Consider the following 22,139-nt stretch of genomic DNA (forward strand, 5'->3'; position numbering starts at 1 on the left):
TTTAACAATGCAATCGTGTCGTCACTTCCTGCCGAATCTCGCTGGCGTCCGGGCCCCCCAAGGGGCGGAGCTCCCTAGGACGGGAACAATGGCGGCTAGCTCTTTTTCCCTTAAGCGTCCTAGGTGCTCATTTACCCAATGTACCTACGGAAAATCCTTGGGAAACGCCTTGAGGAATGTCCACGAACACATCCACAAGGTTCTCCACCCCGCCAACTTTTTTCCACTTCATTGTCCTTATCCAGAGCTTCCCAGTATTTTGATAATTGAGCAGCTGCCCTTTTCCAACTCGGACTTTGGGGAAACAAAGTCTACTTCCGCCCTCACTCGAATTGCTTCGTGGGAGTTGTAGTTCACCTTGGCACCCGCCATTTTACCGTGGATGGTCCAACTTCACATGTTGTAGGTGAGACCCGGGGAGAGTATGTGAAATTGCCTCCTTCGTGTTTCAGTTTTCATCTCCAGGGCTTACCACTTTTAAGAAAATCACATTCTTAAAAAAGAATATGTACAAAACTAAACTGATCTTTTACAAAAATAAAGACATCTATATTTTATATCAGCAACAATCTGCTTTCTGTCACCTCCTCCCCACCCCCACGCCAATCCTCTTCTCCAGAGTAAGAATGAAAGAAAACCAAAATCAATGTTAATATACAGTGTTAATCTGTGAAAAATACAGAACTACTAAAGTAGTCAGAAAAAACAAGTCTTTAATCACGAAAGAGATGAGCCCAGCGCCCAAAACTACTCAGTCAAAACCCGGGGATTGAGGATGTCCCCCTGGGAGAATGCACCGCCCTAGAGGATTTCTCCAAAGAACGATAACATTTGGGGAATTTGTGTACCTTTTGGGGAAACTAAGGACAGGGAAATATGATTGGTTGGCCTTACCAAGGCTACAAGGAAAAGAGAAGTCCAAGACAGGATTAACGGGGAGAGTGGGATGCTTTACCATGAATACCAAAGGGCCAGGGCTACCTGGGAGAGGACTTTGAGGCCCGAGAAGAAACTGAGACAAAAGGGTACTTAACATTTGATTTAAGTCTACCTTTGGGGTCTATTGTTCTGTCTGAAATGGGCGAGTCTGGGACTTCCCTCAGGGTGAATTCGGGGGTCTCCAGATTTCAAGTTGACTAGTATAGTCAAGCCAAATCTACCTCTACATTGGCCCTGTCCAAAAAAACAATTTCTTGTTCTGTATTCTGAGTCCTTCACCTCTCTGTTAGGAGGATAGCATGTTTCTTCGTTAGTTCTCTTGAAATGTGATTGGTCATTATATTCATAACAATTCCTAATTCTAAAGGAACTTAGGAAATTCCTTTAAGAATTCTTTAGAACTTTAAGAAAAGTTATCATATTGCTATCATTGATTATCCTGGTTCTGTTCATTCTGTATCAGTTAATATAAGGCATCTTGGGTTTCTTTGAAATCATCTATGGCATTTTTTCCCTTACAGGACAATAATACTCCATTACATGTATGTACTATAATTTGTTCAATTATTCTCCAGATTTCTATTCTTTGCCACCTCAAGAAGAGATATATATTTGCACATTTTTAGAATCTTTTTATCTAATTTTCCCCTTCTACTACCCTTCCACTAATTCTCCCTTTTCCTTTGCTCTGGGTGAATTGTATTTTTGTACCAAATATATATATAATATATATAATATCATTATAGTCTCTCCTTTAGCTAGTAATGTTCAAATGTCAGCCATCTTTCCTATACCCCTGGGTCCTGTCTTTGTATCTATCTACTTGCTTACCCTGATTATGTGAGATAATTTTCCTTAACTTTCCTTTCCCTTTTCCTCCTTCCCACCTTATTCCTCTCCCCTTCTCTTTCCATCTTAAGTTAATTGAGAAATAGAGATCCATTCCCAGGCCCTTTGTCTAATTAGACTCCCTCTATGACCCCAGATGAGGACAGGCAAACTTTAATCTCTCACCTCCCATGTTTCTCTTTTTCCTCTGATATCCAGGGTATCAATATGCTTCCAAACACTCAGGTTCACAACCTAGCCTCACACTGGGCCTTTCCTCTACCTGTTCTGTCACTAAGCAGTTGATGGCCTTGTCTACCTTCTCAATATCTCTCCCATCCATCTTCATGCCTAGATTATTGCAATGGCCTCTCCCCTGCCTTCTGTCTCTCCCTTCTCCAATCCATCTTCCACAGGATTGCTAATATGATTTTCTTAAAGCCCAGTTCTGACATTTCTATCCAGAAAGCTTCTTGACTATTGCCTCTAGGATAAAACCCCAAATCCTAAATTTGGCATTTAAAATGTTTCACAATCTAGCTCCGCCATATCTTTCCAGTCTGGTTATATATCATTCCCCTCTACTGAAAGACCTTTCTCCTTACTCTGTATACAACACACCATTTTCTGCCACCTTGCCTTTGTTCCAAATGTTTTCTTCTTGCCTCTCCTTCTGGGTACTACAGAATGGCTTTAAGGCTCCAGTCAATTGTCACCTCCTGAAAAAGAAATTTCTAGATTCCTCCAGTTGTTGATGCTTCCCTTCAATGGACTTCTATTTATTTTGTATATACAGCATATTTATTTTATTTGTGAACCCTGGTGTATTCCCCATTTTCCAGATAGATTGTTCACTCTTTGAGGGAGCTAGTATGACGAAGTGCCTGGCTTTGTGCTAGATGTTGGGGTTATAAAGACAAAAGCTAAGTAGTCCCAATCCTCAAGAAATCTACATATGTGTATACTGCCATATATGCTCATCTGGGGGTGGGGGTGGTTTGGGGAAGGAACTATAAGCTGGGGAGACCAGGAGGTATTCCAAAAGGCTGAGGAAAGGGAGGAGAGAGCATTGCAGGCATGCTAGGTGTCTGTGAGGACCAGCAAAAAGATCAGTTGCGTAGGACTAGGGAGTAGATGGTGGGGAATAATGTGTAGTAAGACAGAAAAAGTAGCAGGGAACCAGGTGGTGAAGAGTTCTAAATGCCAAGCAGATGAGTTTCTACTTAATAGAGGGAATTGTTGTTATTAAAAATGAGGAAGGCAGATATTAAAAGGGAGAATAGTATTTTAATAAAAGCTATGCTGATAGAGACAAAAATCATTAGACCACGCGCCTGTAAGTATTCAAACTGCCGCCTCAGCCATTTTACCTTTCCTATCTTCGTGTGCCCAGGTAGCTAAAGAGGAAGTTCAAAGTCACTTCCCAATATTTAAAGCTGTCCCTCACCTTGAAGACGTAATCCAAAACAGGAAACCCGTTGGGGATCACGGGAAATGTAGTTCCAAGGTCCCCCAAGTGATTTTAATAACACAGAATGAAGAGCCACCAGAATTCATCAAATACTCACACCTCAAGTCCCTGGAAGGCCCCTCTGATTGGAGGAAGGAGTGGTGAATGCCTTCCAAAACCTTAATCCTTCATTGAATGAAGTCGTCCAGAGGAACCTTCTCCTTGTTTCCCACAGGGCTGCTCTCCTTTGGATTTCTCTGACATGGGCTGCCCCAATTGTTCCAAGTATTCCTTCCCCCCTCTTTAATCTTCTTTTTGTGGTCTTCCCCTCCTAAAATGGTAAGCAACATGAGGGCAAGGCCTGTTTCTATCCTTAGAACCTGCCAGGCCTTACTAAGTGTTTGCTGAATGCTCTTGAAGAAGAAAGGCCGGTAGTGTTGCTGTTGTTAAGTGAGGGGATAAAGTCCTGGATCAGAAGAGTGTGCAGATAGAAACAACAACATTCAACGACTGATTAGATGTAGGGAAAGTGAGATGGGGACATTGAAGAGCCCAAAGTGTTGAACCTCAGAGACGAGGAGTATGATGCACTTGGTAGAAATGAGAGGTGATCTTGAGAAGGAAATGGCAAATCACTCTGGTATCTTTGCCAAGAAAGCTCCAAATGGGTTCACAGAGTCAGACGTGACTGAGAAATGATTGAAAACAACAGGACATTTAGTTTGAAATGTCCCGCAGAGCTCTGGTGATACAGGGCTGGAGCTCAAGAAAGAGAAGAGGGATGAATATAAAGATTTAGGAATCACCCACATCAAGGCCATAATTGAACACCTGAGAACTGAAGAAATCTGCAAAAGTGAGAAAATGTAGAAAAAAGAGAAGAGGGACCACAACAGAATAATTGTCCCAAGCTTTTTCTGGGCAAGACATTTTCTGGACCTTAGTTTCCCCATCTATAAAATAGGGATACCTCCTATTTTATAGGTACATGACCTTTGGGAAGCAAAAAAGGGCACATGAGACAAAATGTGTAAATGCTTTGTAAATTTTAAACCATTGTGTAAATAGAAATTCTTATTTGGAGCATTCTCAAAGTTTAACTGATAGAAGGAGGCAACTCGGAGATCAAGAAAAACTGAATGGGATATCATCTTCCCCAAGGAAAAGAGTAGAGATAGCTCTATCTATCTGAAAAGGAATGGGTAACTTTAAAAATAATGATAATGCTTTTATTTATATAGCACTTTCTATATGTTCTCATTTGGTCTTTCAGCTTTCAGAAACAAATGTTCCCCCATCTCAACACACACACACACACACACACACACCCCACTCCAGAGTAGATCCAGGTAGCTGAGCAGCCTGTTTTTCAGCTTGATGGAGATGTGAGGTCACTTGGCTGAATTAGTATCTCTTATCACTCTCAGTGCTACTTCAGATATTTCTTCCTCTAAGTGCTTGAAGTTCAGGAGAAAAACAAAGGATCAAAAAAGATAAGCTGATCCTTAAGAGTTGTTAAATTCAGAATCAAAACGAAATACAGTTCTGCAAGGGAAAGGAAACTCCAGCTGGAAAAGCTAGAATTGTAATAATCTGTAATTCTGAAACATCAAAGTAGCAACAGATTATGACATCATTATCCCTTGCTTCTAGTGAATAAACCCCCCAAATCCCAGCCCTTTTCAACTCTACCGCCACCTTTCTGTAGGAAATAAAGGAAACAAGAAGTCATCTAGTCTAACATTATGAGGCATGAATCTCATCTACAATGTCCCCACTAAATGGGCACCCATGGAGATCTCTACTGATTAGGAACTTAATAGTCCATTCTACCTTTGGAAAGCTTGGATCCTTAGGTAGAGGCGTTTTGACCCAGAATCAGTTTGGCATGCTAAAAGAGCATTGATTTTAGAACTGGGGAGGCCCAGGTTGGAATCTTTGCTACTTGGAAGACTCAGAGCAAAATCATAGCCTCTTTCCATCCTGTTCCACTCACCTGGGGCTGCTAGTACAGCCCTTTAGTCAGGAAAAACAAATCTAACATCTCCCAAAAGTACCCAAGAAACTTCATAGGGTTTCATAGAACTTAGGACTGGAAGAGACCTTAGAAATGATCCTTTATTTTAAAAAGGGAAATGAATAATCTCGAAGGTCTCTTCCACTTCAAAATCCTGAGGCTCAGATGATGAGACTTTTAAGGTCATCTAAAATGTTAAAGAGAAATGATGCTAATTAGCATTTACATGTTAAGGTTGACAAAGCATTTATATATATATATATTTAAACCCTTACCTTCCATCTTGGAGTCAATATTAGCTCCAAGGCAGAAGAGTGGTAAGGGTAGGCAATGGGGGTCAAGTGACTTGCCCAGGGTCACACAGCTGGGAAGTGTCAGAGGCCAGATTTCAACCTCCCGTCTCTAGGCCTGGCTTTCAATCCACTGAGCTACCCAGCTGCCCCCGACAAAGCATTTTTTAAGTACCATATCTTAGTTTATCCTTACAAACCCGGGAAGCAGTCTATTATCATCCCATCACTGACATGAGGAAACTGAGGCAGACACAAATTATTTGCCCAGGGTCACCTAACTAGTGTGTGAGACCAATTTGAACCCAGGGCTTCCAGACTGTATATCCAACACCCTATTGGCCTGGGCCTCCAAGTTGCTGCCAAGATGAAAACCTCAGTTGATTCCAAATACCTTTCTTTTTACTATCCCAAGATAGTCACCCTGTCTTCTATGGATTAATTATCTTTAGTTGCCTCAACTGTTCACATGCCATGTTTCCTGGTTTCTCATCATTATGGTTGCAGTCCTTTGGATACAATTCAGTTCAATGCTTTTCCAAAAATGTTGCATCCAGAATTGAATCGGACTCCTTAGGTGTGTGACAGGGGTTAAGTTGGAAGTCTGTACACAAGACCCATTAATTTCTGATCATACTTAGGTAAAGAAATAAACTCCGAAGTGAAAAAATAGGGCTTGTTCTTCCCCTTAGAGTAAACCTCACCTGATTATGTTAGCTTGTCAGGATCTTTTTGGATCTAGATTGTCATCCAACAATTAGCCATCCTTCTTGGCTTCTCAGAAACTTTTTATCCATGCTCATTGAGATCATAGCTATTTCTGTTGGTCTTACTCAGACTGGCATGTTAATGTGTTGGGACTTCCAGAGCCTTATCTACCTGCTGCCCTCCCTCCAACCAAATCCATCCACACACCGGAACACAAATATTACTTATCAGTTTTATTTTTTTAAAAAATAACAACATTCCTCGGAAGGGGGTTTGGGGTAATCCTATTATTTGTGAACAAATGGACTCAGCAAGAGGTACATTTCCACTCCAGAAAAATTAAACAACCATAAATCTCCCACTTCCTACAAATCTTAAAATTCTAATCCAGAAAAACGAGTGGGATTTTGATTACTCTCATTGCTCCCAAAGAGAACAGAATATAACTTAAGATGGTATAAATGGTCCTCCTATTAAGACAGTGGGGAGCTATCATATCAGAGGGAACCTTGTTCCAATTCACTGGAATTTGCTTACCCAAGACACATCTTCTACCCAGACCACCCCCTCCCCACAACCCATCACCAAATGAGCAGCATTACAAATGGCACATCAGAAAATCATCAGCAAATCCAATTTCTTTTATTGACGCAATCTCACTGCGTTTAAAAACCCCATGAGTTAGTGGGAGCCCCAGCTCCCCAAGACAAGACCCCACATACTAACCGCCCCTCCCACAATCCCAAGCCCCAAGAATCTGTACAATCCAAGTCAACAGCTTCTGAAAGGAGGAGCCCCCTCCTTAAGAGTCAATCAGCTCCCCTGACTCCTGCCCTCTCTCTCTCAGGAGAGGACTTTTAGAGCACCACACACAGGAACCACATTGGCAGATGGGGCTTTCACTTCTAGATTGAGAACTATGAGCAATTCCAGGTACAAGGCTGAGTCAGGAAGGGTCATTTCCTTATAGTTCTGCGAGAAAACAAGTGGATCCTGTCCTTGCAAAAACTAAAAATTTAAACAAGAGGATCCATCCAACAGAAGAGAATCCCAGGTGAATCCCAGGCTCCGGCTCCTACAAAATGGGAGGGGCCTGGCCAGACAGCCTGGATCTGAGTAAGATTCTGCTACATAAGAATTAAAATGAGTAATGGAGGAAGACACCTCCCCAACCCCATTTTGAGGCAAGACAAAGACTTGAAGAGGCAGAAAGGGGCTGGCACCCCAGACAAATGAGATACGGACAATAGGAAAGATGAGAGTAAAAAATTCCAGGGGAGGCAGTGGAGCTAGATGGGCCATCTGCCTCTCCCTGTAGAGCTGGGCGACCTTGCCCAAGCAGAGAGCAATACAAAAAGTTAGAAAGAGGGGCTTGAAGACAGGTTTTGACTCCTGATTTTATTATTCAATTTCTTATTTCTGTTTAAAGTAGTCTGCGATGGCCAGGAGCCCTAGCCTCCCATGGCCAGAGTCAGTTGGAGCTGGTAGTCATTGGAAGGAGGGTTGGTTGTAGGGACTGGGATGGGGGGAGAGGCTCCCGCCTCTGCCAGCGGTCCTGGGTGGAAAAGATGAACCGCTCTTGGTGGAGCCCAGGGTGTAGTAGGAGGGGAAATAGGGAGGAGTATTGGGCTAGGGAGATGGAAACCATCTCAGTCCCCTGCTTCATTCTCTTCCACTGTTTCCCCGGTGGTGGCATTTTCTGCAGTCTTGGAGGCCTGGAATGGAAAGGACAACTAAAAACCTCTAAAGGGCTGGGTTAGTGTCTGGGTAATTTGGTGGGTTAGGGCACAGAGACAAATCTGCCAGTGTTTTCTAGTAAGGCCAACTACTAGAGTCTGAATCCCTTTCCACCTCCCTCCCCCTCCTTGACAATCACAATCAAGATGGCTTTATGAACCCAATCTAAAGGGATTATAACTAACCTTCTTTTTTTTCTTTTTCTGAGTCTTCCGACTGGCTGAACTCTGAAGGAGTGCCTAGAGGAAGGAGAAAGAAAGCAGATGACACTCAGCATTTCATTTCTTGAATCCCATTAAGCTTTCTTCTCCTCCTCCTCCTCCTCCCCGATCAGCAGACACATACAAGTCCTGGATCCTCTCCCTCTCTCTACCACTACTGACCTTTAGCTCTGCATCCTGGACCTCTAATTCAGACTTGTAGAGCTCAGGCTCAAAAGGACCACTGGTTATCCGCATAGGACCATTGGGCATGAGCAGTACTGTGAATTTGAACTGCGCAACAAACTCACCTATAGAAGAAGGGAAAAAGGTGAGGGGGAGGGAGGTAGAAGGTCAGTTATTCCTCTCAGATATGCTGAGGCCTCCCTGTACCTCCCCAAGTCAAGGCATAAGAGCCAAGAACTTAATATACCACTGCTTGTAACAGCCCTGAGGTGCCAGTACTCACCTTCCTTTTCATAGAGAACATTGAATGGCTGTAGTAGCTCATGTTTAGCACATTCCACCACACCCATCCGGGCTTTCTTTTCATCCTCAAATGCCCTATATTTGAGAAGATTTAGGGATTCAGGAATCCTTCCCACCCCAACTGTGCTTTCAATAATTCAACCCCAAGAACTAGTCTCCTAATTCATTCAAGGCACTATGTTGGATGATGAGTACACAAAGACAAAAATAAAGCCCCTAAGGAGCTTATGGGGGGGCCTACAATAGGAACACAACCAATACAAGGTAATTTGAAGAGGAAGAGTATGACACCTGGGATGACCAGGAAAGAAGTGTACCTGAGCTGAACTTTGAGGATAAAGATTTGGAGAGCGAACAAGCTGAAGAGTGTCTTCTAAGCATCAGACCCTAAACTCTTTTTTTCATCCCAAGAATTATTCAGTACATTCCTGCTCCCTAATCCTTTGGCTTGGAGGAGGCAAGCTTGAGCAGGTCATGGATCCCAGGAAGGACGGGTGTGTACAGGCAGGGTCTGAGTCATTCCTAGTCCCCAATTTGTCCCCACCAGGGCAGGTACCTGAGAGTGAATGGCATGGCATCAAATCGCCTCTCCACTTCGCTAAAAAAGGCACGGGAAGTTTTCATTTTCAGACCATACTGCTTTGAAGGATCTCGCTTATAGATGGTAGTTCTCTGTCCTGCATCCTTGGCCTACAAAAGAAACAAGGGACAAGTCTCTAGCTGGGCCCTTCTCCAGCCAAACTTTACTTCTTCACGAACAACGGAAGTAAACTTCCACCTTTGCTCCCTTTCTATATCTGGAAGGAAGCTCACCTTCCCCTCTCCTGAGCTCACAAGAACATCCACAGCATAGACTTCATGGACTTCAAACTCAGCTTTTTCATGGTCCTTCCTGTTGGGAATAGAAGAAAAAGAGGATTAACCATTGAGGTTAGGGAGACTAGGAAGGAACATGGAAAGATTTAAAAACACAGAGTCTGGACCTACTTCTGCTGGTCTGTGGGGTTTTGAATGATGGTTTTTTCTCCATCGATGACATGTTGCTTCAATTGGTGGGACAACATACCTATAAGGAGAGGGGGAAGAGTGAGACTATAGCACCCAGTATCACAAAAAGGAAGTTGTCAGGATCCCCTTCCCTCAGCAGTTTCTAAGAGATCTTGAACTCAGGACTGAGGTGTCTGCTCTGGGGCAGGACAGTCTTATCTCCCAGTGGAACACTCATCCTGGACATACAGACTCTTCAAACCAATCTCACCTTCTATTGGTGTGCAGTTAAATGAATGGGCAACTTTGTTCCAGGCATCTGTAACTTGTGTGTTCTAGAAGGCACAAGATCAAAATCAGGGCAAGAGGGCAAAAACGTACAAGTCAAAAGTCTTAGCACTTTGCCAACACCAAGAGAGAGTAGCAAGGAAAAAACAGGAACTACCCTAGAGCACTGGTTCTCAAACTTTTTTGGTCTCAGGACCCCTTTATACTCTTAAAATTTTTAAGACCTCTGGAAGAACATCAACAATATCTGCTGATATTTGTTACATTAGAAACCAAAATGTTAAGTATTATGACAATCGTCTCCTGGGACCCCAAGATGTCTCTGAATTACACTTTTGAGAACCATGCCCTTTTAACTTTTTCATTCTCTTATCATCCCCATGACCCTTGAACCCTAAAGCTACATTTGCTAAATTCCCATCAAGCTGTTCTTACTTCAGATATGGGCCAGATGAGAAGAAAGAATGAAGAGAGAAAATCGAAAGCAACAGATTGCAAAGCTACAAAGGTGGCAGGAAAAAAAAAAAAAAACAGGAGAAAAAGGAAGAGAGACAAACAAAAGTGGCAATAGCTGAATAGGTTTCAGGAAGGTCCACAGAGAACCAAGGTTAAGAAACCTTGCCTTAGGAGGCAGCTAGCCATGGGGTTGGTTGCTGAGATGAAGGAAAGGAACAAGCCTTGGTACAACTGTATGAAGCATTCTCTATACCTGGTTTCCAGGCTTGACCAGACGCAGGGCTGCCTCAGCACACAGGTGAGCTGCTCTGATCACATCTGCTTTCCTTCCTGTCACTGGGGTGCCCTGCAAATAAGAGAGGAGCAATCAGCACCTTCCTTCCCTTGAGCATGATCCTTGCAACCACATAACTGCTACCCTTTCTCTTCCCAGATCAAAGGAGGAACTTAGGGAAGGGGTACTTTAAACAAGCTCCTGGTTTTCTGCTGGCACAAACAGAAGTCTATATATTTTAATGGCTTGGAGTTGGGTGGGGGAGGACTTTGACAATGCAGTCACACCCACACAGCTTCCTTTTTAAACCTAACAAGGGGAGCCTCCTCAAGGTCAAGCTACATACCTTAGAAGCATTAACCACGAAACTGTGGGCCACATTTGCAATGAAGCCATCCACATGGACTCCCAGGTCACTAAAAGACACAGATGGAACACAGTGTTATGGACATGATTCTACAAATGACATGCCCCTACATAGAGCTCTGGGATCAGCCTTGGTACCATAGGGAAAGAGAAGCTGGACCAAGGCTGAGAAGAGGGAGAACCTCTGACAGGTTCAGAGTCAGCAACTTACATTTTTACTAAGTCACCCTCCTTGAGGATGTAGTCCTGGTCGCTCTTCAAGGGGGAGAAGTGACAGACACAGTTATTTACCGAGATGCTTGTAGGGAAGGCAATACCTGTAAAAAAAGTGACTGTCAGCCCCAGTGCCTGCTTTTCCCTAGTTCTAGTACCCCTAAGCCAAATAGGAATAGGGCCTTCACCAGAGCCTCCACCCAGGCTTAGCCACTTTGAATTGGGTAAGACAGGTCTCTGGTCCCCTGCCCCACCTATACTCCCAAGTATTTCAACCCCAAAGATGATTACTTAAGTTTCTGGTCATATGAGTTCTCGAGAAACTTAGGAAACGAGAAGGGGGCTGGTTACCTTTCTTCATCTCCTTTTCTTTCTTGAAGATCTTTCCTGTTTCTTCCATGATCATGGCATCACCCTTCTCACACAGACCCAGCACTGATGCACCGGAGGTTGATGCCTCCACCACCACCCGAAGGACTCCTGGTAGGATAGATGGGTACCTTACTTAGAATCCCACCACTTCAGCCTTCCAAGCACTGGACACAACCTTGGTAAAACAAGCTGGAGATTGGGCCCCTTGCTTTTTTAGTAATATCCCTAGAAAACCTAGACATTGCCTCCCCCCAAAAGTAAACTATATCCTTTCCTTTATAAAAACAAAACTTTCTTCTCAACTTTTGGTCAGAACCTAACAGACTTAATGACAACTGCAGTCACAGCCTGACCTTTTTTCCCACCCCTATTTAGGAAGATGAGTGACACCTTTGATTATGTAGTAGGAGATAGGGTTTATGAACTTTAAAGGAACTCATGCAGAAGAAAGCAAACTAAAATGCAGTTTATAGGCATCAAGAACAGAAAGAAGCCAGGGCTGACTATTGAGACTGATGCCTTGTTAAATGCTCCCCTCTATCTTCTGATAGCTTCAAATTAGGTGAGTGTAGGTAAGCACAACTCACAAAAACTTCCCCATTCCTCCCAAAGCTCCTAAGAAAAAGTTGAATGAAATCAGATGCTGAGCACATGGGTCAGAAGCAGCCAAGAATTCTAAATACTCAACAGAACCAAGTGGAGTGAATCGTTTTCCTCATCCTCAAATCTTCAAACAGACAAACCCTACAAAAAGTTCTAAAAACACCCTAGTAGAGGGCTTTAATATGTATGAAAAGACATCTTAAAAAGAAGCAACTGGTCTCTGGGCTCCAACTACACTCAACCCCCAAACTGGAGCCACCTTTTCAGTAATCTGAAAGAGACGTCTCAGGCCAGGATTAAGTACTAGATAGAGACAGTACCAATCTCCACCTTCCTATCGAAAGTCACTCAGGACAAAAGAAAAAGCCAGTGCGGCTCTCCAAAGTGTGGTCAGGGGTACAAGTCCCGAGAGAGAGTCCAAGGGGCTTCTGGAGGGAGGGGAATGAAGACACCTGCCCGGCAGCAGGGACAGCTAGGGGACAACCGCTGGCAAAGTCAGCGCGAGCCAAAGAAAGGGGAAAACTTCTCTGGGCTGGGAAAGCAGAAGCTTCCCACCCTGCCTTTCCCCAGTTCGCAGCCCGAGTGCGAAGGGACTCCGAGAATGGCCCCAAGGAAATGTCAGTGCCCGGGGAGAGGGAAGCTAATACCTGCCGTCCCCGGGGTGGCTGGGAAGGGGGAAGCTGGGGGAAGGGCAGGAGAGGAGTGCGCTGAAACACCGCTTAGGGGCATCGGGCTGGCTGCAGTAGCCCAGAGCTTCGGGGGAGCCCCCCTCGGGAGGCGGAGGCGCGGAGAAGAAAAGGCCCCATCGAAGCACGTGGCGGGGCAGCTGGTGTCAGCGGCGGCGGCAGAGCCCCGCATGGAGCACTGGCCAACACGTGCCCGGGCCGGCTCCGCCGCCCCGGGCAGATGCGGAGGCCAGCTTGACTCCCTAGCCCCGGCGCCGTTTCCCTCGAGGCCCCCGGAGCCCGAGAGGGGCGCGCCCTTCTCTCGCTGCCAACTGCCCGGCGCCCCAACCGCCCAGGGTCCCCACGCTCGGCCCCTGGCCAGCCGCTCCGCACGGCCCTGGTCGCAGCCGCGGCCCCAGAATCTCCCCCGCTGGGTTCCGCCCGCCCGCTGGCCTCAGCCCCCCGGGCCGCACTCACGGTTGGCGATGTCGCCCCCCATCTTGTACTTGGTCACCACCAGGTCTTCGGCGATCGTCTGCTCCTGCTGCTCGTCCTCGCCCGACATCTTCCCGCCGCCTCCGCCGCTGCCACCGCCGCCGCTGCTGCTACTGCTGCCGCCGCCGCCGTCGCGGTCGTCTCCTGCTCAGCCGCCGCCGCCGCCTGTGGCCGGAGCCCCCGCGGTACGTGAGGGAGGAGGGAGAGCGAGCGAGCGAGAAAGCGCGAGCAGGCGGGCGAGCGGGCGGGCAGGCGCGAGCGAGCAAGCGCGCGGGTTCCAGCGTGGGGCACTCTGGGATGGCGAGTCTCCGCCACCACGGGTCACCAGCGATATGCGGCACTACGTAAACTACAACCCCCGGCATGCCTGGCGCCCGCCAAGTCAGGCCCCAGAGTCTTTCCATACATGCCTGTCCACACGCCGGGCACGCTGGGAAGAGTTGGTCGGCCGGCAGGAAGGCGGGGCTGGTGGGAAGTGGGAGGAAAAGAGAAGGGAGCGTCCCGCCCTCTCGGTCAGAAGGAAAACTACACCTCCCAGAGGGCATCGCGGCAAGAACCCGTATGCACAGGAGGCGGGGACGAGTCCGTGGGAGGTGGGGCAAGGGCGGGCCCGAGCCCCGAGGACCCCGAAGGCCCGGGTGGCTGGGTGTGTCCGGAGGAAGGCCGGCGCTCTGGAGTCTTGTTGTCGGATGTAGCTGCCTCGGTAGCTAGCTGGTAGGGCTGGCTGGGCTGGCTGGGTGGGTTGGGAGGCCCTGAGGAGCGGAGAGGGCAGGGCACGGAGGGCGGAGTTTCTCCCCTTCCCCGCCGAGGCTGCCGGCGCCGGCTAGACCTGTTCCGCCTGAGCGAGGCGAAGCTCTAGTGAATTTGTGCCAGCCGGCTGGGAGGATAGAAAAGGTCCTGGCCCTGGCCCAAGCGCTGCGGAGAGGCCCGCCACGGAGGAGACCGAGATCCGGAGAGGCCCGTAGTCACAGTGGCAGGCATGGCCTGACCGATCGTCCCCTGCTCTAGATGGGCTTGGTTGCAGAGCCTACCTTGGGAGGGATGGGCCAGGGGCAGCGGCGGGCTAGGCTTGTCCCCATGAGAAAAACTGCCCCAAAGGGGACGGTCTAGACCGGGGTGGGGTGGGGTACTTCCCAGTCATCTTAATATAAAGCACCTACCCTGTGCCACGCACTGTCCTAACCCCTGTGATTACAAGGAAAGGCAGAAAGCCCCAAACATGTATGGTACCTACAAGCTACACATAGCTAAACTGGAGATAACTGGGGAGGCACCGGCTTCCCACTGCATGGGCCAAAATGGTCCACTGTTAGGGAATTCTTATTAGAAAAGTTTCAGATTTTGGTGCCAAACAGGGCTGGATCTGGAGTCTGGGGACCCAGCTCTGTCACACCCTTACCACGTGTCCCCACATGTTCATGGACAAGTCACCTAAACTTAAGGATCTTAACTTTCTTTTCTGAGAGTCGAACTAAATCCCGTCTAGTCTAAATCTGTGAACTAAAGGATTAGATTAACAAACGCATATTGACTGACAATAGGACCTAAAAGGCCCCAGATTCTGATTCTCCCATTTCAGGAATTTGAGAGTTCTTATTGTGATGGGGTACACAGAGGTTAAAGAAGAGGGATTTCTTCATCAAATCCCATATGTAAATTCCTACTAGTCACATATAGGAAGATGATAAAACTTTTGACATTTTTATTCCAACACGTATAAAAACAAAACAAAACAAAAATACAGCTCCTTCAGTGACACACCTGAGATTCTCCACCCCACTCCCATTCCCCCAAAAAGAGATGGGTATTGGGGAATTTGGACCCTCCTACCATACCAACTGGAGGTCCCTCACTATCACTGGACTGGGCATGGTCCAGGAAAATTGCTTTTAGGGACTCTGGTGAATCTGCTTTGGGATAGTAGGAAGCCCTTGGATTATATGAAGGTAGTTTTTTTACATGCACAGAAGTGTGGTTAAGTATAAATGTGAATGGTAGGAGATTTTTTTTTTTTTTTCCCCCTCTCATCCAGTCTTCTCTGCTGCTCCAGCTTTATGTATGTGTGAGTACTTTGGTCAGTGATGGTAAACTTTAAAAAAAGAAATTACTTCCAAGGGCCCTGTCTTTATGGTTTTCTTTACCTCCTTCCTCTTTCCATCCTTTGAGCTCTGTTGACTAGGGGAGGTAGTAAGCAGCTGGTCCAGCTCCAGCCTTTGTGTGGGTAGGTAGGAAATAAATTGTCCCATTCCCTACCAAATAGCTAGACTTTATATAGAGGTTTTCTTAAGAGCCAGAAATACTAACTGGAATACTTGAACAGCAAAAATGACACAGGAATTAATTCTTCATATCTCCAGGGATTCCCCCTAAGGTATCTGGGTAGCATAGAGGTGGGGATGGCACATAGCATAAAGGAAACCCTCCCAACTCTCACCAGATCTTTTGGAGGAGCTAGAGAAGAAAGTGCAGAATTGATAACACTACATACATTTTGTTGGGGGTGAGGTGGGGTGGTATTTAAAAGCACCCCCCCCACACCAAGTAGGAGTGAATCAAGATAACCTCCAGGGATTGAGAGGAGAGCCTAAGGATAGAGGGAACACTGGGAGATAGCACTGAAAGGGTAGTAAAAGAGGGGTGCCCTCTAGAGGTGCCAGCTGCCATAAAAAGCCCCCACAATGTCCCAAGGAGGAAGTGTTATGTCCCCTGAGCACTAGCCTTGGAGAAAAGTCGACTGTGCCAGTAGTCAGGGTTGTCAAAAGCAGAGTGAGTGGCCTCTAGGCTTCGTAGGGGCTTGAGGCGGGCATCATGGATGCAAGGGACATGGTGCCCAGTGCCCTGGAATGACCCCATTTCCTCATACCCTTGCTCTGCTGCTGGGCAACCTCCCATGGCTGCATAATCCCCTCCCTGAGTTCCTCCACCATGTCGACGATTCATATATTCATAATCTTCATCAGGAGTAGTTCCTGTAGCAGGCAGGATAGGCACAGGATGGAGTGGGCAGCTGTGGGTACTGCCTAAGGAAGCACTGAGGTCTGATCCCACATCCATGTACTCATAGCCCAACTCTTCCAGGGATCCCGGCCTTGGGGGTCTTGGCAGACTCTGCTTTCTTCTCCGATTCATATATTCATACTCCTCATCTTCTTCCTCTTCTTCTTCTGTGCCCAGAAGGGAACTGAGGCCCACAGACGATGACAGTGTGCCATCCCGGGAAGAGGGAATACCTGGGGGCAGTAGAAATAGAGAAAGAACTTGTAGCGTGGTGTGGGGATGTATCCAGAAAGTGCTTTGTAGATGGAGTCATGGAAAGGATCAGAGAGAATGAGAGTTAATAAGATAGTGAAAAAATTCAGAGGAGATTTCAAACTGAGGTACCTTTGGTATGTGTGTCAGGCATAACATAACCATTGACATCCTCTTCCTCTAGTCCTGGTGGGGTGAGTGGAGTGAGTGGGGTGAGGAGGCTGTGGCGTTGGGAATGATAGGCACTGTCCCCTCGAGGCCGAGGGCTCCGGCTTCGGCTCCTGCTTCCACATACAGATTCCGCCTCTTGGAGCTCAGCCTCAGAGCTTGTCCCTCGGCCTTCTGACGATTCTGATGCAAGTCGGCCTCGTGAGTTCTGGTGTAGAGAGGCTGGGCAAGGGCATCGTTCACCACTCCCACGAATCATAGAACTCTAGGAAGAAAAACATGCTCATAGTTGGGATTGAGGTTAAGTGGCCTACTGGTTCACTGAACCCTCCAAGGCTATAACCCTAGCCTCCAATCCCTAAACACTTGTCTTTTCAGTGGACTCCCTGCTACATCCAAGGATCTTCAGTCTTCCAACAGCTTTCCTTGTAAAGGGATGGGCAAGTCTTACCTGTCTAGTGCCTCCAAGGTTGCTCTGATTCATTGGCATATATCCAGAGGAAGGACTCAGAAAGTTCTGACTCTGGGGAGAACACAAGAGTGGCACTCAGAACAGGGATGCTCATGAACTTAGTTCTATTTATATACAGTGTTGGACATTTTTTGGGGAGGGGGAGAAGATAATGCCTTACCCCACGGGGTCGAGACAGTGTGCCAAGGGGCAAGCTGAGGGCAGAGCCTAGTGTGGTGGCCAGTTCTTCCTCCTCCTCCAGCTCCAATTCCAGCTCCAGCTCTGGCTCCAGTGTCTCTACATCCTCCAGTTCTTTGTCAGTAAGAGCAGGTGGCTCCAAACCAGGAGGCAGGCCAGAACCACTATCTCTCTGTTTGGAGTTGAGGGATAGGTTGTTAAAGGGACTGACAGCTTCAGCCCTCCTGCTTGAGCTCTACTTATGGTCAGCTTCTCACCTTGATGACCAGATAGCGTGGTGGATCTCGTGCCATTCGGGTGAATTCATTAGCCAGTTCTTTGAATGTTGGTCGTATGTTCTCATCAATCATCCAGCCTTTTTGAGATAAGGGAAACAGGCATGAAAAAGAGCTATTGTTAACATGGGTCCCGTGGAAGGTGGGAAGTCAAATGGTCCGGGTTAGTGAAGACACTGAGGGGACAAAGATTGGTAAGGGAATGACTCACACTTAACCATGACCATGTAGACATCAATTGTGCAAATCTGTGGCTGTGCAAGACGCTCTCCCTTCTCCAGCAGGTCAGGCACCTCAGTCAGTCGAAGCCCTTTATAGGGTATGTCCCCAAATGTCATCAGTTCCCATATTGTCACACCTGGCCAGAACAAAGGCAGACAGGAGGAGTCTGAAGACACGGCATTTAGGTTGAGGAAAGGGGTAACCTAAGACAAGAATCTGGAAGTAATTTTAGAAAGTGCCTAGCAGGGCAGAGTTCAGGGAACATTTGAAATGTGTGGGGTGCGGGTGGGGGAAAGGGTGGTCATATGAATGGTGAGCACTGACCGTAACTCCAGACGTCACTCTGGTGTGTGTATTTTCCAAAATGGATACTCTCCAGGGCCATCCACTTGATTGGGGTCTGGTTAGTTGTGAGTGGAGAGGATTTCAGCAGTTATTTCTGGGGATCCCCTGAACATACTCCTTCCTCCACACCAATGCCCATTTTAGTCTTTGGCCTCCTCAGTCCCAGCTGGCCCCCAGACAGTAAGGAATAGCTGCTTATCAGGCTCTAGCACTCCCAGTTACCTCAGTACCAGTGCCCTCTGTACCCCAAGGCCCACCCCTACCTTAGCTTCACTGTGCAGAAGTTGTTTATCATCAGGGGGTAACAGGTCTGCCACCCCAAAGTCGGCCACCTGCACTTGACTTGGAGACTTGAGCAGCACATTGCGGGCAGCCAGATTTCTGTGCACCATGCCGTGTTCCTCCAGGTAGTACATGCCCTGTAAGGGGGGAGGTGGAGCTCAATGGAGAGCCAGCCCTTAGGAAGACTCTGCCCATCTACAGGGGCATCTTCACCCCGAAGCCCTCACCTTGGCGATCTGCACACCCCAGTTGAGCAGTAGCTGAGGTCCCAGAGCCCCTCGATGTTGTCGTACGTGGTCTAACAGTGATCCCAGTGGCAGAAATTGGGTGACCAGCTGCAGCGATGACCCTGGGCATAGCCCCAGCAGCCGAACAATGTGGGTGTGATCTAAGCTGCCAATGGCTAGCATGTGCTAGAGAATACAAAGATGGATTCAGCCAAAGGGCAGATGTGCGCCTGGACTCTCACAAACGTGTTTTCATACCTTGACTAATAGGAACATCCTTTTGTTCCCTCCACACCCCCACCCCAAATATCAATATTCCTATTGCAGTTTTTCTTCTAGCATCATCCCCAGACTTCATCTGACACACCATCTCTCCACTCACATCAGTCACAGCCTGGAAACTTTGCCGACCACTCCTGTCTTCAATGACCTTAATGCAGACTGGGATCTTGATAGACTCGCCCTCTGGGATCCATATGCCCTGGAAGAGTCATATGATTCTGGAATTGTAAAGGACCTTAGAGATCACCCAGCTCAACATCCTCATTTCACAGACAGAGGGCAAATGATTTATCCCAAGTCACACACACACACAAAAGTTGTGACAGAACCAGGATTTCAATGCTTACTCCACCCTGATTGTCTCCCTTTATTTTGGCCCAGGGAGCACCACATCAGTTTAAGGCCATCCTCCTCCCTAGATCAGCCCTGGCCATTCTTCCTCTTCCATTGATGCTGCCTACTTTTCTGGCCCTGGTGCCTCAGCTTTTCTTCTCGTGCTCCCCTCACCTTGTGCACAGTTCCAAAGACACCTGAGCCAAGCACTTTGAGTTTTCTCAGCTCTGTTTCCTTGAATATTCGGGCTAAGACCTTGTTGGCCTTCTCCCCAGGGTCCAAAGGCTCCAAGCTCTGTAGCAGACAGAGGTAAGCAATTAGGAAAATCTTCCTGAGTTTACTCCTTTCCCATCAACCACTTATGTTCCCCAGGACAGCAGTGAATGAAGGGGAAGCTAATGCTCACAGTGGCAGAAGGAAAAACATCATAAATGTCTTTGGGAAGTAGGGAATGCTGAAATCTGCCAGAATCAGAGGGCAGGTACTAAGGGCTCTAGCAGAGAAAAGGCTTTTTCTTTCCAGGTTGTCAGGGATCACAAGAAAGGGTTAACAGATGTTAAAGGGAAGTTTTTTCGGGGGGTTGGGGGGTGGTGGTGGTTGGGTGGGAGTAAAAAGTCTCGATCAGTTCACAAGGTACTTTCACATACATTTATGTCATTGTAACTATTGTGTGAGATAGGGCAGATCTTATCCCAGTTTTATGGATGAGGAAACTGAGGCTTGGAAGGCCTGCTGAGTTCAAGGCCATATAGCTCAAATTTTCTTTCTAGTGCACTATACCATTTCCTTGAAGGGAGGGGGGACTAAGAGCTGACAGAGAATGGGTCAACAGTCTGGTGGGAAATGGTCTCCAGTGGAAACTTTTGGAGTCCCTGAAGTATGCTAAGAGCATTTACCTCACCCCGTTCCAGGTAGCGTCTCATCGCTCGCTTATTTTGAATCTTTCGCCCTCTCCAGTAGAGTAAGGCAAGCAGTAAGACCAAGGTAATTACCACCAGTCCTGCCACCACAGCCAGGCCCACAGCCACATGGGTCTTACTGCAGGATAAAGGGAACAATACTCAACCCCAAAATGAAGCTTCTGTATTTATAATAAACCACATGTAGCCCCATAATAATGGAAGATGCCAGAGAAGGACTCCACCCCCATATCTTTTAGACATTTGCCTCTTATATACACCAAAGGGTAGCATACTCCTGAATAACGCAGCCTATGCAAAGTTAAATTTAAGGGTGTGCCTAAAAATAGCAGTCTGTTCTCAGAGACTTCCCTTTCCTTGCATCCCCTCCCCTCCTACAAAATTATCATTGAGCTCCATCCTACCTGCTGAAGCCCTGTGGTTGACCAAAACAGTCATGGAGCTCTGGTCCCTTACACCTGGAATAGGAATAAGACCACCTTAGCTAGGGAGTTGGACCACATTCCATTTTATTAGCTCTCCTCCCCACTAAACTTGTCCCAGAGCCTACCATGGTTTACCCACTCTGGAGTCCATACTACATCTAAGCCCATTAATAATTCCTTCTTTTTCCTCTGGGCCCCATTTTTCTGTTTCTTGTCTATATTTACCTTAATTCCAAGGACCAATTTCTCTGAGGGGACAGAACCTCACCACCCCAGCCCTCTTAAATTACTTAGCTTATTTTTGGGCTTGGATCCTGTCTTCTTAACCTATTTTATTGCTTAGACCTATGACCCCTCTTGCCCCTTCTCCAACCCCCCCATCTTTTTCCTCTACTTGGCTACTGACCCTTGAGTGCAGTTCTCATGGCAAGGTAGACACTCTCCATGGGCATCAGAGTACTTGAATATGGGTCCTTTGGCACCCAGGAGGCCATGGGGGCAGCTATTCACACAGTGTGGCCCATCCCTGAAGTGGACACACTGAGCACAAGCATCTGAGCCCTAGTGGAGGAAGAAAAGGTCAAGAAGAACTGATATCTGAGATTGCTTTGAACTCATCCAAAGGGTTTCCCACCCAGGACCCAGGCAGTGACCACTTCTACCACCAATACCAACACTGTTTAATCTGCTGGAGGGCAGTGACTGTCTCACTTTCGTGTTGATATTCTTAGTCTTAGCATCTTATCTGGCACTTAGTAAATGCTTGGAGAGTGGCTAACTTGGTGCCAGGATTAGACTCTCCAGCTCCTTCAGTAGCCTCCTCCCTCTCCAGGGAACTCTGGGGCTTATACTATACCGAGCCATAACAGGTGACATTGCCCTCCACAGGCTGGCACTCAGGATGGCAGGAGAAGCACTCATCCTCATGAGCAAACTCTCGGGGTTCCCTGGAGGTGGGCCCAAAGAGAGAGTGTCATTTTCAGGTTCTGTACCTCATAAGCCCATTGCACACTCCCCAGCCTTCTGGAACGCCCACCCCATCAAAAGGCACAGAGTTACTGTGGGGCATCCAGGCATCCGATAGATGACAGGGAACCCCTCCTGCCTCCCCATTTGTGCCCATGAAGCCCTTCTAGCCTTCCTCAGTACCCATGAAGGAAGTTGCATTGGGTGACACAGACTCCCCCTCGACTGTAGTTGCGACAGGACAAGCACTGGCCAGGCCCAGGACCCCAGCAACCCCCGGAGGAGCAGAGCGGGTCACACACTTGGCCCTCTGCCACTGGAGAAAGAGAAGAAGGTCAGAAGATCCCTCCTTAGTCTGCCTCCCAAATCACAACCACTCTTCCCAGCTCAGAGGCTTTTCTTCCCTTCTCCTACTCCCA

The 22,139-nt window shown here is 47.3% G+C and overlaps 2 protein-coding genes across 2 annotated transcripts in view; both read right to left on the reverse strand.

Moving 5' to 3' along the window:
• Positions 1-6,901: 6,901 nt before the first annotated feature.
• Positions 6,902-13,617, reverse strand: PA2G4 (proliferation-associated 2G4). The gene is made up of 13 exons (XM_044679818.1): positions 13,360-13,617; positions 11,594-11,722; positions 11,241-11,346; positions 11,010-11,079; positions 10,643-10,735; positions 9,917-9,980; positions 9,646-9,724; positions 9,472-9,550; positions 9,215-9,348; positions 8,639-8,733; positions 8,353-8,480; positions 8,155-8,208; positions 6,902-7,947 (listed from the first exon to the last, which is right to left on the reverse strand). Exons 1-13 carry the CDS (start codon positions 13,445-13,447, stop codon positions 7,882-7,884), a joined length of 1,185 nt encoding a protein of 394 aa, XP_044535753.1. The 5' UTR covers positions 13,448-13,617; the 3' UTR covers positions 6,902-7,881.
• A 1,447-nt stretch (positions 13,618-15,064) lies between these two features.
• The window catches only part of LOC123250360 (receptor tyrosine-protein kinase erbB-3-like), a 46,260-nt gene continuing 39,185 nt past the window's right edge, over positions 15,065-22,139 (reverse strand). Inside the window, 14 exon segments of the mRNA XM_044679400.1 lie at positions 15,065-16,607; positions 16,759-17,059; positions 17,246-17,317; positions 17,427-17,615; positions 17,701-17,798; positions 17,930-18,076; positions 18,265-18,340; positions 18,549-18,704; positions 18,795-18,980; positions 19,177-19,275; positions 19,584-19,703; positions 20,306-20,447; positions 20,734-20,787; positions 21,161-21,315. Coding sequence (XP_044535335.1) covers positions 16,075-16,607; positions 16,759-17,059; positions 17,246-17,317; positions 17,427-17,615; positions 17,701-17,798; positions 17,930-18,076; positions 18,265-18,340; positions 18,549-18,704; positions 18,795-18,980; positions 19,177-19,275; positions 19,584-19,703; positions 20,306-20,447; positions 20,734-20,787; positions 21,161-21,315 — 2,328 coding nt within the window. The 3' untranslated portion in view covers positions 15,065-16,074.

The sequence above is a fragment of the Gracilinanus agilis genome, chromosome 5 (genome assembly GCF_016433145.1).
Source record: "Gracilinanus agilis isolate LMUSP501 chromosome 5, AgileGrace, whole genome shotgun sequence".
Classification (NCBI taxonomy): domain Eukaryota; kingdom Metazoa; phylum Chordata; class Mammalia; order Didelphimorphia; family Didelphidae; genus Gracilinanus; species Gracilinanus agilis.

Bases quoted from the DNA above. Each gene is read 5' to 3' on its own strand.
- PA2G4 (XM_044679818.1), bottom strand. From the start codon at position 13,447: ATGTCGGGCGAGGACGAGCAGCAGGAGCAGACGATCGCCGAAGACCTG. The intron at 10,736-11,009 runs GTATGTAGCTTG...TCTTATTTGCAG, and splicing joins TCGTGGTTAATGCTTCTAAG to GGCACCCCAGTGACAGGAAG. The intron at 9,349-9,471 runs GTGAGCTTCCTT...TTTCTTTTGTAG, and splicing joins TGAGCTCAGGAGAGGGGAAG to GCCAAGGATGCAGGACAGAG.